General features: G+C 35.5%; 1 protein-coding gene across 10 annotated transcripts in view; it reads left to right on the top strand.

Annotated features, from left to right (window-relative positions):
* The window catches only part of NBEA (neurobeachin), a 458626-nt gene that overhangs the window by 346626 nt on the left and 96398 nt on the right, over window positions 1–15602 (top strand). For all 10 annotated transcript variants that reach the window (XM_048948371.1, XM_048948342.1, XM_048948328.1 and 7 more), the window contains 2 exons: window positions 9652–9769; window positions 10513–10615. In XM_048948371.1, coding sequence (XP_048804328.1) covers window positions 9652–9769; window positions 10513–10615 — 221 coding nt within the window. The remainder of the gene's footprint in view (window positions 1–9651; window positions 9770–10512; window positions 10616–15602) is intronic.

Here is a 15602-nt window from a genome sequence, read left to right as displayed (position 1 = left end):
CAGTGCAAAAGAAACTCATCTCAAGTCCATCTTGAATGTTTAAATAAAGAATCAGTTGGAATGGCAATATATTAGTAAGATGAAGATTCTTTGGTATATATTGAATGTAATTCATAGACAACATATTGTTCTTTGGGCTATTAGAAATTGGCACAATGTAGAGCAGCCCTGTAGACATGAAGCAAACTGACTTCCAGCAATCTGGTAGCTGACAGGAGGGGGCCATGTTGGATTTGGAGCCCAGGTCACAGTTGAGCATGTGGCTGCTGTTGAATTTTTAATTTCTTGAGGGTTATGTTACAAAATGTAACTGCAAACATTTGGGAACAGTGAGGCTGTTGCAGATGTTTATTTATAATTTTATGAATCCATATACTTCTTTTTGCTTATAAAAATAAATTTTAAAGATAGCTAACATTTTAGAAGTAGAAATTAATCCCATTATATTCCCAAATTTTGGGATTAATGAAACAAATTTTATATGAAGTTAACAAAAACGCATTATTGGATTTTGATCAATCATATATGGAGATACATTAGGAAAGAAAACTTTAAAAAGCTCCATAGTAGAAAAAAATTTGGCCTACTAATTATCAATGAATCAAGCAAAACTGAAATTGTTACAGTCCAAGATGCTTGCATCTTCTGCATGACATACAGATCGTATCTATAGAAAGGACGTAAAATTACTTTCTACCTGTCATTTGGTAATAAGTGGGTAATGTTTTACAAAACTCATTTTTTACACTTTTCTTTATGCCAATTATAGTGCCTTCAGGTAAGGATTTACATCATGAAACACCGTAGTCTTTAGACCTTTCTCTGCGCCTGGAGTTCGGAATAAATAAATCAGTGTGCTAGTTCTGCAAAAAGGAACTGTGAAGATTTTATGATGTCTTTATTCTAGAGAAAGAACATAATAAAAAATACATATTTTTTGATACCTCATAATTTTTATTCCTCAAACTGTTCTTGTGTTTTGTTTTGTTTTGTTTTTCCTTTTGATGAGTCCTACAACAGTAGGACTTGGATAATGCATAGTAAACTAGCATCTGCTGGTTGATTTTTGGTGTGAGACATACTGTGCTAACGGGACAACCCCTGCAGGAATGTTGCAGGAATCAGGGAGCTTCTTTCTCTATTGCTTGATGCATACGTGTGCAGGATCATGATGGGAGCCATTGCTTTTCTTTGGAGCAGAAGCAACTTGGGTAGCTTATGCCCTCCCCTCCCACCTGTATGAAGCTTGGCCTGGACCAACTGTTAGGTGCTCATTTCCAGCCCAGCAGTGAGCAGGCAACACATTGGGAAGGATGAGATTTGGATTCAGATACCTTTAAAGTGGAAAGGAACTGTATCTGAGTACCCATCTCAACTTCTCACTTTAAGCAACATAGAGATTGTTTTCACGCTGGTGTTTGAATGTAGTTGTTCAGCTTCTGCTGAAACTGACAAATTCTGTCAAATCTACAGATATTTCATTTATCTGTCAAGTGAGTATTCAGTGAATACGTGTCCAACTCCAATTGCAAGTTACAAATGTTTTATTAACACAGCCTTCTCCCTGGACCCATAAACAGCACAAGAGCTTTCTTTCTCTTCTTTTGCGTTTGCTAAGGAGGTCCAAAGTGGACCACTTGACAGAAAAACAAACTCTATTTATAATTTTGAGAAAAAAGTTCTATGTTTTGTTCAGATAATATCAACTTTAGATCTTATTTTTTGGCTTGTCTACTCAACTTTTTTGCAGTCTTGAAAAAAAAAAAAACAAAATATTGAAAAGACTGCCTTTCACTGTATATTATGCTGAAGCAGAACTGCTCAGAGCAATTTGAGTGTACATACTGCGATCACCACCAGCCTGCTTGGATTAATCTGAAAATACTTTATATAGACTCAGAATGGAAGCAGCAGTTCTGTTAAGATTTCTCACTAGAGTTGTGTCTAATTTCCCTTTGTTGCCAAAGTCAGCACAGTATCATCTTAAACCTTTGGAGGTGAGAGGCACAATCTGCTTCAATCCAACTACTAATGAGAACTAATTGTTCTTCTCTACTTTGTATTTTCTTCCTATAGATTTTTTCAGCAAGCTTGGTCTTTTGACTTGGCCTGTACTTCAGTAGGTCTTTCTGTGCCATGAGAATACTTGTCTTCTGCTTCTCCACGCACACTGTTGGCCCAGCCAGCACAATCGGCTTTATTTCTGCTTTAAGATTTCTCTGATCCACTGAATCTTCTACTTAAAACAGGAAAACAGTAATTGTTGGAATTTAGTTTGAAAATATAGCCTACAGGGGCTTTCTTTGAAGAAGGTGATAATGTCTAAATCTGCCATATCTGTCTAATGGTATTCTTCAAAAAAATTTCAGTCCTTAGCCAGCATTCCCGGATTTGCCTCCATTGACAGTCTGCATGTAATAATGGAAGGAAAGCATGAAAAAGCACACAGACGTGTAATGTCTGTAGAGTGAACGACAAAAATTTTTATTTCAGAATGCTGTGTTCATAAAGATAACATCTTCTCGTGTTAGTAGCCATTATCCTTATATTTGAAACCATGCGTTTGTTTTTCACAGAAGCAGAGCAGTTAGAAATAATGCATTTGGAATACTCAAGACATGTTCTTTGCATTATTTTGACCAGAATGTTAACATTTTAAAACAGCCTTTCCCTACCTAGGAGTAGGGTGGGTTTTTTTTTTTAATGCCAGTAACCTTTTCTGCCACTGGTTCTCAAGAAAACTTTTCCAATGCTTTCCTAGAAAACAAAATAATAACATGCAAAATAATCTTACCAGTGAAAAGAGAAAAATGGCCTGAAAATGGGCCAACTTGAAATAATTTTTCAGATGATTGAAAATGGATGTGGGAATAAGAACATCAGTTACTGTCAGCTGAGTTTTGATGGGTACTAAAGCAGTATGCTGACCGTAGAAATTAAATTTATAAAAGGTTGGGGTGAGCAGAACCTCATGTTTCAAGAAAAGGGGCCTCTTGAATGCTTAAAAAAACATTGGAAGTAGAAGTATAATCTGAGAAAATTTGGCAAGGAAGTAAAGCCCAAAACCACAAAAATAATATCTACATTTTTTAGATCCCTGAAGAGGAGGAGAAAAATGAAGAAGCATTGCCAATATTTATTTTAAAAAAAAAGTCTGAAAAAGATTTTAAAACTGATGTGGACTGAGAAATTATAATGGCACACAGTACTCAGCTCATCCTGCAGAGCATAGTATCACAGGAACTATGTGGAGGAAAGCTCTTAAGGCTTCCAAGTAAAGATGCATTTTCCATAAAAATATACCGTAAGTAGTGGGTTGAGAGCTTGATATAAAGAGAAATGGAGAAAGTATTACTAGAGCGAAGTATGCAAAGTAAAAATGAAAGTGCGGCACATTGCTGAGATTTTAGAAGTGTGACTATGAAAATTGAAGTAGAGAAGATGATCTTACAATGACTAAAAAGTTTATTTGTCAAACATTTTGGAATTTTATAGTACTTACTCAATATGATATTTGGTAAGCTCTATTAACCTGATTCCATGCCATTAATGTCTCTCATTTCAATCTGTGTTTAGAATATAATAAGCAATCATGCAGTCTGCCATGAATTTGTAGCAAGTTCCATGTTCCATAGTTCAGGAAAAGATTTGCAATATGGGCACAAAAGCCATTGTTTTTTTCACCCATGAAGATCTAAATTCAGAATTTCATATTTTCCTTGAAGGAAATGATGATGTCAGCAGGTATTTCAAAGAGGGAAATCCAAATCTCTAACAGTAGAGAAGAGAATGATTTTAAGTAATTGTATTCTTTTGTTTGTAACTTCCAAAAGCATACATCGATGCCAAAATGATTTATAAATGCCTCACGTGTAACCGAGTCATATGCATGAGCATGTTTTTGTAGGTGGCTTTAGATAGCTTTCTGATGAAATATCTCTTCAGTGTGATTTGTGTTTGTGAACTTTTCCGTGTTTTGTTGGCACATATTTGCTTATGTAAAACGCTGATCTAAACAATGTGCCAGGTAAATTCCATTAAGTATGTGATTATCAAGCTATGAAATGGGTAATGCAAAATTAACTACTGCTTTATGCCTGAAGAATAGGCACAAAGTGTATTTTTTCAACTCTTTGAAAGGGCAGATAACAGCAGGACAAGGGGAAATGGTTTTAAGTTGAGGGAGGGAAGATTTAGGTTGGATGTCATGGAGAAGTTCTTTACAGAGAGAGTGGTGAGGTGCTGGAACAGGCTGCCCAGAGAGGTTGTGGATGCCCCGTCCCTGGAGGTGTTCAAGGCCAGGTTGGATGGGGCCCTGGGCAGCCTGGTCTGTATTAAATGTGGAGATTGATGGCTCTGCATGTGAGTGGACTCTGTACAACTTCCTGTTCAGTCTTGGTGGTATAAGACACAAATTTTTATCTTTCCAGAAATCAAAAGAAAGTAAAAATGTGGTTGCTCCTACACTTTTGTATGGAATTGCAAGGATAGGAAGGCTATGAAAGTTCATCACGTCCCCTTTTTTCGTTTTTCTCTGAACTTTTTCCATTAATTTCCTTTCCTTTCATCCTGGAAAACCAATGCAGAGAAATTAGGCATATTCCTTTCTTCCTTCTTCAAAACAGTCTCACCAAATTGTCTCTCAATCTTCATTCCCATTTCCTTTCCCTCAGTCTGTTTTTCATGGGAAAAACAACATGCTTTGCTTTTGTTCTTTTTGATAACATAGGTGTGGATAATGCTGTGTAATTGAAATGAATGGAGATTTCTTCATCTTGTATTTTGTGAAAGATTGGGACACATAAAATAGATAGAATCATAGTTGGCTTTTGCAGGTAGTCTCTCTTCCAAAACTTGTAGAAGACGAATGAAGAATGAAATGCTATTCAAATTATAAATCCACTATATATGTCAAATGTATTTTATATTGAAGAAACTCAACCTTTCAAGCTTCACTGAGAAATAAACAAACAAACAAGGTACAGCATGTAGTCAGTACATAAATGAATAAGTTGTAGCTGTAATTGCCAGTGTTGAGAAAGACATACTGAGTTTGGTGAAATTTGCAGCCCTGGACACATAACTTAAAACATCTTAAATACTGGAAAATAGTACTGAATAAATTATATCATAAATTATGAAGAATGACTCTGAAGATCCTTCTCAGACCTTGAAGAAAATGATCTAGAAGAACTCCAGAATTTTTCTGTGGAAATGCTGCAAAAAAAATTAGCGTCCTACTATATATAATTTCAAGACATTTCTGCTTTTGTTATATGATATTATTAGTAAAGAATGTCAAGATAAAATAAAATAAAATAAAATAAAATTTAAAATAAATATATATGTTTTTGAGTATAGGCATTTTGCACTAAATGTAAACAAAGGTTGGCAAGTATTAGAAGTATTAATTGCCACTTTCATTGAGGAATTGGATTATAATTAGAACACCCTGAACAAGAGATCTGCTTCCAAATGATAAATGATCAATTCCCACTGAATAGAGTAGACTAAACTCAAATACAGAAGCATGAATGAATCATCCAATAGGGTTATTTTTATAAAGGAAACACTGAGCAATAAACAGCAATTCTTTATGAAAGGCTTGGAAAGAGACCATTCTTGCTATAAAGATAGCAACTCGGAATACACGGAACTTGTACAAGTTGCTTTCCTTGATTTCTTAATAATGCTTGATTAGGTGATTATTTCAATTGCAAAGACAGTAATCAGAAGAAAGGGGTCAGAAATGTAGCGCTATGATTGGTGCAATGAGATGCCAAAAGTGGCGTGAAGCTGTAAAAATAAGTCATAATATGAAAGTGTTTTCCTGTGGGATGCTAGCAGAATGGAAACTAGAATTTCTCATGTTTTGGTTAATGTACTACTTCAAAATTCCAGCTGTTAGTTAACAATTAATTTGTTATCAGAAATTGAACGATAGCTGAAGTAGACTTTATGATCCAAAATGAACTGACTCATACTTGAAAAAAGAAAAGATCTTTATTACATCAGAAATAAAACTAAAATAATGGAGCCTTTATATTTGGAATAAGTAGGAAAACACTTCAGTAATAGAATCACAGAATCATAGAAAGGCTTGGGTTGAAAGGAACCTCAAGGATCATCAAATTCCTAGTAGTTCTGTTTCTCTTCAATAGAGTTTTCCACCTGCACATCTCAAGCTTCTTTACTAATCTAAACTAATTAGGTGTCACTAGTAGATTTCTCATTATATAACCCTGAGACTTTTCATTCTATTATTAGGGTCACAGCTTCATCTTACTGCAATACTTTCTAGCAAATGTTTGTTCTCAGTCTGTTATCTAACTTACTGCTGTCTCTAAAATATACTCATATTTCTGTATAAATGCTTTTAATAGGGGAAATAAGTTTTAAACCAAATAATTGCTTCTTATGTTAGAAATGAAAAGAGTACTTAATTCCAATGTAGATGTGACTGGTTATTTTTTAATTTTATTAAGAATTCTGTGCTTAATCACAGTGTTTCAAGCATTAATACATGCTAGGAGAAAGCAGTCTTTGTAGCTGTTTAGGATACAAACTCATAAAACTATCAAAATAAAGAGCACTGGCTTCAAATGTAAACATCAAAATACAGGATGGAGCACATGGTAATTTTGGCTTCAGAGCAATAGGTAACATAATGTCAGTGCTTTTTGATGAACCAAGTGGATATTTCCATGTCTTTCTCAATAATGAAATATATAGTATATGCTGTTTGTAAGAAATATAAACCAGCCAGACCCTTATTTGTATGATAAGGAAAAGCAAAATGATAAAAATATGTTCTAAATAATAATGAAAATAAAAAATACAATTCCATTTAAAAAAATTGAATTCAGAAGGGAGAAATTGTCTTTGTTCTTATAGTAAGAAGAAAGAATCTTGCAGACAGTGTCAATAGTTTTGACTGTCAGGTGTAGGTATCTAATAATGGAAGATTTAATGCATCTTGTGAATACAGCGTCATATGAATGTTATGGGAGCTGACAAAATAGGTAGTATATGTTGAACAGGAAAACAATACACCAGAAATACTGAAATAATTGAGATGATTTGATATTAGCATGATAATCTGATATCTCTTGGACTAATAGACAGTTAAGAAGAGTGTAATTGAGAACAGTAACTGAATTACAGCCTCCTTCCCTTCCTCTGATTTCCTATGGTTTTTACTGCTTTAAGCTCATCTGGAGTGCTATCTGAAGCCATTCATTTCATGGCAGCTGGTGAATGTACGTCTGTGATTGCTTTACATATGAGTAGAAAAGGAGGAAGCAAAAGACACTGTACGGTTGGCATATAATGTGCTGATAGTGTTGATTTGTAATAACTAAGCTCTGCTTCATATAGAGATTGTAAATGTATTCCTGTGAATGGTGTAAAATGTAAATACACAGCACACAGTCAGTATTAGATGTTTTTCCTTAGAAAAAAAGTATGACAACTAGAAACATTTTTGAAACAAAAAATGAATTCCTGAAGCATGATGACCTGTCAAGGAACTAATTCTCTGGCAAATCCTCTGGCTGCTGTAGGTCTGGTTACAGTTATGTACATTTCAAACTCCTCCCTAAGACTGTTCTCTTCTTTCAGTGTTTTTTAAACTTGTTTTCCTCTCAGTACCTTAAGAAAGTGTAATAACAAAAGATATATATTAGAAGACATCTGAAGAAGGATTATTCTAGACACTTTATACTCAATCGAATTTCATATAAATTATACCAACAGTATTCTACATCTGATCTTAGCTAGAGACTGTTGGTTTATTTCCAAGAGAAAGCTAAGTAGTAACTGGATCACAGCACAAGGAAAAGATACCTGATATCAGAGGACACTTCAATCTCATAGACAATGTATGGTAAGATCTAGTGGTAGAAGCTGAAGCCAACAGAGTTCAAAGTGAAAATGAAGTACCGGGTTTTAACATGAAGGTTAATTTAACACAACAAGAATTCAGTGTACGATGTCTCATAACTGTATAGAGGGAGCATGTAGCCTCTTGAGCATAGCTCAGGATCACCAAACAAATCACGCTCCTTCCCTTCAAGGCTGTGTCTGGAGAGCTGAGGTGAATGAAACCGTTTCTCCAAACTTTACCTGTGTCTTCTTTCTATATAGATGGTATGGATCTCCTCTCTCTAGTTTCCATCAAAGGCAGAACTAACATTTGAACCCATTTGTTTTGTTGCCATTGTTAACATCATCTCTGAAATGGTTTCATTGTGGTTATGAGAAAAAGATTAGAAGGACAAAGTTTGAACAGATATCCATGGAGATTTTTAACACAATGTGTATAAAACTAGCTTTTTTACTTATGGAAATGTTAATATTTGTGTCTGCATCTGTGAAAAGCTGGAGAATCCAATTTCCAGTACCTCAAGCAAGAAAGATCATTGACAGCAGCAAGACATGGGCTCCCTGGGATTTCCTTGTTCAGAAGATGGGGGAGGTCATGGTTACAGAAAGCAAGGCTTCAGCTGGTGTAGAAGCACTGCAAGCTGGTGCAGCAACACCAGTCTATACACCTAATGGAGAGCAGGAGTAAAATCCAGTTAAAAGTTTCTGTTGCCTTTCTGTTTAGTGAAGATGTTCACAGAATTTTACCATGAACTCTCTTACCTGTGATGCTCTTAGCTGCAGCTTAGAGGAAGGCACAATCTACAGGACTCAGTAAATGCAACGGGATGCAGTGAGGGGATTGTCCTCCTCCCAAAGTGATAAAAGTGAAGGCTGTCAGAGGATCAGCTATGGGCAGAACCCTCCTGAGCAGGAGTGAAGGGCTAAAGGGAGCTTTCCAGATGATAAGAATTGAGAAAATGTTTGCACCAAGTGATACCAAGTGATAGTGTTTGAAAGGTGATTCCCAGATGAGATTAGTTAATAAAGCTGATACCTAATTAAATTGTGTAATTTGTGTCTGTTTTCCAGAAGAGTGAAGGAGTGAAAGAGATTTCTTATGTGTTAATATCTAATTCTAGACCAGTACCTTCAGTTGAAAAACTGACAAACTGAAAAAGCAATGCTAACTTCTAGCTATTTTATTTTAAAATATTTTTGCACTTTGTTAAAAATGAAAAAAAAAACCATCACATGACAAAAACCAACACATTTTCTTCATAGTTTCATATATTAAATACACCTAATTTAGAAAAGTTTCTGTGTCAATGTACTGTTCTAGCTATTTTATGCACTTATTAATGGAATTTAGAGAGCTCTAATTTATAAGTCTGAAATGGATGTCAGTAGCAGACTATTTTGGTTGTTCTTTGCACAGCCTCAGAAATAAGTCTGCTACTCAGCACATAAGAAAATAATGAGGCGTAATTGCAACTGTTTCCATTATTGCTGCTTGGTTGTAGAGTTTTGTGTTTTGAAGAAAATAAGTTGACGTGACTCATGAAGAATATACCTTAGGAGTACCAGGTTGCTGTTCTTATCAATACTCTAACAGCTATACCTTATTGCATTTTAAGGCCTTTTAAGGTCCTATTTTAACTAATGGTTTTAAATATTAAAGAAGTACAGTTATCTGTACTACACGGATGGTTAAAACGTCACTGTGTTTTTGTGAATGTTGTGATGGCAGTATTCTACCAATAATGATCTCTGTTTCTTACTTTAAAGGTCCTTGCCTATACAGAAGGTCTTCATGGAAAATGGATGTTCAGCGAGATTCGGGCTGTTTTTTCAAGACGTTATCTTCTCCAGAACACAGCTTTGGAAGTGTTTATGGCAAACAGAAGTATGTCGTTTTTATTGTGTTGCAAAAAAATGTTCCAGTAAATATTTTGTATGGTACTGATTAATCTTAGAATTTGTGCTTCCTTTGGTAAAGTGCTTATGTTTCTCTTCAATGATATATTGCATTTTAAAATCATAGAATCATTTGAGATAGAAGGAACTATTAAAGGTCGTCTAGTCTAACTCTCCTGCATTGAGCAGGGATACCTACAGCTCCATCAGCTGTTCAGAGCCCTGTCCAGCCTGACCTTGAGTGTCTCCAGAGATGGGGCATCCACCACATCTCTCAACAACCTGGGCCAGTACTTCACTATCTTTATTGTAAAAAAAAAAAAAAAATCTTACATCCAATCTAAATCTCCCCTATTTTAGTTCAGAACCATTTCTCCTTGTCCTGTCAAGTCAAAATCAATCCTGTAAATCAATCTCACTGCCTCACAGAAAGGCAGATCATTAGAATTTGTAAATTCTACAAATGTTTGATAGGAAATTCTCTTTTCCTGTTTCACCTCTTTCCTCTTTCTTTTTTTTCTTTTTCTTTTTTTTTTTTTTTTTTTTTAAATTGGAAGTGTTGTAATGAAATGTCTATGAGAAAAAGAAAAAAAAAATCCCAAAAATAACTCTGGGAGTGAAAACGTTTAACTAATTTCTCTTTGCAAATAAAATCCAAAATTATTTTAATATATGCTGGTGGAGATAAATATTTTGCTAAATGGTTTACTAGTCCTTATTTTCTCCTTTTAGCTTCTGTTATGTTTAATTTTCCTGACCAAGCAACAGTGAAAAAAGTTGTATACAGCTTGCCACGTGTTGGAGTAGGAACCAGCTATGGATTGCCACAAGCCAGGTAATTTGATTAAAATAGTTGGAACGTTCTGTGTTCATTATATTAAACACATGATATCTTTATACTTGTGAATACTAAAACATTATTCCAGGGTAGTTTGAGAAACAGTGCTCTTTACTTAGTATGTGTTCTGTTATTGCAGAATGGAAATGAAAGTATTCTAAATTGGATTTTGCATTCTTTAAAGGAAATACACACCTCCTAGTGAAGGATCAAAATAAAACTTGTATCTTATCTCTTCAAAGTCTAGTTTTCAGTAAGATTTTATAAGTATATGCACAAATGATCACCCTTATTGTGTCTTTAATGAATAACATTGAAGTAAACTTGACTTGTTTACTGAATGAAAATTATTTTTTTTATACACCTTCTCACTGGCAGTTTATGTGAATGTATGTGCATTTTTCTTCTTTATTCAGTATAGTGCCTATTTTGAATTTTATGAATTCCTTCTATTCCTGAGTTTAATGACTAAATTTTTCCAAAATTTAAGATCTACACTTTGAAAAATATCAACTGAAGTTCAGTTTTACAGATTTTCACTTACTATGGACAGCTACAGTTTTCATTTCATTTTTCATCAACCTATTGTCAGAAATAAGAATCCTAATTGTCAGATCCTATTTGAGAAAAGAGTTCATATTTCAGTGTTGGGTAAGATGGTCTTTATGTGTACCTCACTGTTCTGGGGTTAGATATCTTGCTGCCACTTTTTTGTTTGTTTCTAAGTGTTTGTTCATATCTAAAATCATCTTTGAGAGTGCATAACCAGAAGTCTGTGAATGCTTTTTAGATTCAGAATGAATTTCTATTCAAAATAAAATAAAAATAACAAACAGAATAGACAGCAGGAAATTCAAAAAATATGGCGCCTTGGGTTCAGATCTCAGTTTGTCTTGGTTTGGCCAAAAGCCAATGGCTTAATCATCAGTGTGCAATCTGGGATGTGTCTTTCTCATTCTTTAAGTCATTTTTACGGATTAAAAATCCACATTTTCCTTGTTTTATCCCAGTGCAGAATGTGGAAATACTCTGTAATGTCAAAGCATTTATAGGATTGGATAACTATTTCTTTTCCAGCTGAACATCATTCCCCGTCATAAGCTGAAGAGTCTTATGGTGCCTATGTCTTGATCTCCTGAACGTGCTGAAATCCTTAGGCAAACTGCCAAGTTTCTCAAGTTTTCACTGAGATCAAGGGGAAATTGAGGCATCTCTTTGGAAGGTGCATCTTGTTAGCATTTACATTGCTCTTCCAAAAACTCAAAATAAAAGAATTGCAGTCTCTAAATGGAAAGTAATAGCATTCTTTTCTGAAAAAAAAAAACAAGACCAACCACATGTTCTGGAACAAACAAAATGCAAATGAGTCGATCAGAATTCCATATCTAATAGTGACTTATTTTTTACTTCTGAAATTCATACCCTTTGTGCATTATTCACTGAATAATTGTCTGGAAAAGTTTGTTGATATGCAATTATTGAGAAAAGTTTCTGCTTCAATATTATGTGCAGTAAAATTTCCATATTTATATTACAGTTCAATTTGAATCAAAAACGGGCTTGTTACCCTTCAGAATAAATCTGGCATATGGTAGTTAAGTTGTTTTTCCTTTTTCTTTTTGTGTAATCACTCTATGATTTATGCACCATAGAAGACCCTTTAATGGCTTTTCCTTTACTTCTGTCTACATACTCTTTGTGTCTGTAGTAGGACTGCAGTGAAGTAACTCAGTGAAAATCTGGCTCAATAACAGTATTAACTACAGTTAATCACAGAATCGTAGGGGTTGGAAGGGATCTCCAGAGATCATCATGTCCAACACCCCTGCCAAAACAGGTTCCCTACACCAGGTTGCACAAGTAGGTCTTGAATATCTCCAGAGAAGGAGACTCCACCACCTCCCTGGGCAGCCTGTTCCAGCCCTCTGTCACCTCACCGTAAAGAAGTTCTTGTGCACATTTGTGCAGAACTTCCTATGCTGCGGTTTCTGGCCGTTTCCCCTTGTCCTGTCTCCACACACTGCTGAAAACAGTCTGGCCTCGCCACTCTGCCTCCCACACCTTAGATATTTGTAGATCTGGATCAGGTCCCCTCTCAGTCTCCTTTTCTCAAGGCTGAACAAACCCAGTTCACTCAGCTTTTCTTCATAGGAGAGATGCTCCAGGCCCTTCACCATCTTCGTGGCCCTCCGCTGGACTCTTTCCAAGAGATCCCTGTCTTTTTTGTACTGGGGAGCCCAGAACTGGACATAGTACTCCAGATGAGTACTGTCCACTCATCTATCCCACACTTCCTCAGCTTTGTTATAAGGATGCCGTGGGAGACAGTGTCAAATGCCTTGCTGAAATCAAGGTGGACTACATCCACTGCTCTCTCCCCATCCACCCAGCCAGTATTAATATTTTGTTTATAGTACAGTATAGTTTCACTTCCCATTAATATGTTGGCTCCAGAATGCTAGTAGGAGTTTTAAAAAGTATGTGCATTTGTATCACAAATATAAACACAAATGGTGAGTAGACAGCATCTACTCAGGGAACTGCTACACTGAGTAAAACATCAACATATGTTACGCCCAGTTTTCCAGATTAAACTGTACTTTAAAATATTTTAACAAAAGCAGAACTTTCTAGTGGTTTTGCTTAAATTCCTTCATTTGATTTTTTCACTGGTAATAGTTTTTAGATTTAAAATTAATTACATAAAATAATTGCAATTCAAGATGGAAACAGTCTGAAGGAGTTAATGTGTTTTAATGAAGTAAATATGTGTATTTTAGTGTGTTTCTATTTTCATGGAGAAATCCTGTGACTGATAAAGATGGAAGAAAAAATATCTATGATCTAATAATACAGACTAATAGAAGCAGGCAAACTGGTATTGCTTCTCAAGACTGTTACAGAATAACCATTCTGAGCAAATCTCCAGTTTGCCTCTGTTACCATTCCTTCCCTTTGCCTGTCTAATGCTTTTATTCAACAAAGCATTCAATCTATGCTCAAAGTTTCAGAGAAATAATCATGTCCTTAAAATTATGAATTATGTCAATTTCTAGCACTATTTCCTCATTAAACCATTTCCCTTAGTACAACATCGACACATTTCTTGAACACCTCCAGGGATTGTTGACTCCACCATCAACCTGTGCAGCCTATGCCAGCACCCTCTCAGACGACACTCTCAGATAAGAAATTTTCCTAATATCCAACCTGAACAACCTGGTGCAACTTGAGGCCATTCCCTCTAGTCCAATTGCTATGTACATGGGAGAAGAGGCTGGCCCCGCACCTCACCACAACCTCCTTTCAAGCAACTGTAGAGAGTAATAAGGTCTCCCCTGAGCATCCTCTTCTCCAGACTGAACCATCCCAGTTTGCTCAGCCACTCTCCATAACATTTGTGCTCCAGACTGCTCACAGCTTCACTGCCCTTCTCTGGACATGTTCCAGGGCCTCGATATCTTTCCTGTAGTGAGGAGCGCAAAATTAAGTACAGCACTTAAGATGTGGCCTCACCAGAGCTGAGCATAGAGGGACAATAATGTTTCTTGCTGAAGGAAAACATATAATTTAGCTGGTATGGTAACCATGCTTAACGTGAACTCAGCACTGGCACTTTTTCTGCATCAGTAGGTTGTTGATGAATTTCCAAGTCTGGTTGTATACATTGGGATTTTGGAAGGTACACAGTTGGGAAATTATTTGATCTCACTAAAGCATAAAAGCACTCTTAGAGTTTTGACTGAAAGCAAATGTTGATGAGTTCCTTGCCAGAAGCGAGGTACTGCACTTCTAATGAGATACATAAGGATCGATTGTATCAAGTTAGATTATAGCTGTTAAAAAGTGATTGAGAAAGGGGAACTGATCATGCTCCATGTGTGAGATACATAGCATTCCTTCCCTGAACAAAATAGTTAGTAAACATAGCTAAAGCAAATAAAACTTGGAAAATTGGATAATCCCATCAGAGGGTCTTCTGCAGCTTCCATTTTGAGGAGGTATGTCGTAGTTCTCCAGAAGCAAAGGAAGTACATTTGTTGTTGCATCTTCTCATTTCTGATGGCATACAGAAACAGAGAAATTGTTTGATCAAAGGTGGAATAATTCAGCAAGACACAAAACAGTGGGTCTTTCTGTGTTAACTGAAACAAGCAGGTGTGGAACCAATTTATTGCACATATTTTTTTCCAGACTGCTGAAATGACTTCAAATCTTTCAAACAACTTAGAAAACAAATAAGGAGCTTTTTCTCTATAATTTGATTTTGTAGAGAGTTCACCTAAATCAGTCTTTCAAATGTGAAGCAATAACAGTTCATAGATTTGTGAGACTGATAGATTGCTGGTGAAATCTAAAAGCACGTACTAAGTTATACTGATGCATATACTTTTGTTTCATTGTTAGAGAAACAGAAATTCTATGACAGAAATGTTTTGCAAATTTAATTATCTCTTTAGTACTTTTATTTCTGTATTTATTAATTTGTGTCCAGCATTAGTCATAATTTACTGGGAACAGTAAAACTTTGAGAGCTCCACTGTAAATCTCTTATTCTGTGAAATACATCATAAAGTGCGATTTCATTCAGATAGTTCTTAAGATAGATTGTTCAGAAGCATAATAGAAACAAAACATTTGCAGTGCCTTCTGTGTACTAGTGGAGTGTATGCACAATTACCTGGCAAGGCCTTATGCAGTGCAGTTTTGAGATTAAAATAAAAACTGAAGAAGAAAAAGAAAAGCAAACATGCACTCACATGTCATTTTTGTACGCCTAATTTGTGAATTTAAGTGTAGCAGACACTCACAATCTAGGCACTGACCTTTTAGACATATAAAGACCTATAACTGTGATAACTGTTCATTCCAATCACATTTCAATAGTCATCCTTTTAACTGGGAGCAGAGTCTAGTGCATGTATATGTATATGTGCAAATATCTTTATAAGTAGGTGTTCGACATTTTTGTAATTGCTGCCTG

The sequence above is a fragment of the Lagopus muta genome, chromosome 1 (assembly GCF_023343835.1).
Source record: "Lagopus muta isolate bLagMut1 chromosome 1, bLagMut1 primary, whole genome shotgun sequence".
In the NCBI taxonomy this organism is placed as follows: Eukaryota; Metazoa; Chordata; class Aves; order Galliformes; family Phasianidae; genus Lagopus; species Lagopus muta.
The sequence above is the reverse complement of the archived record's forward strand: the minus strand, read 5'-3'. Positions and strand labels throughout refer to the sequence as shown.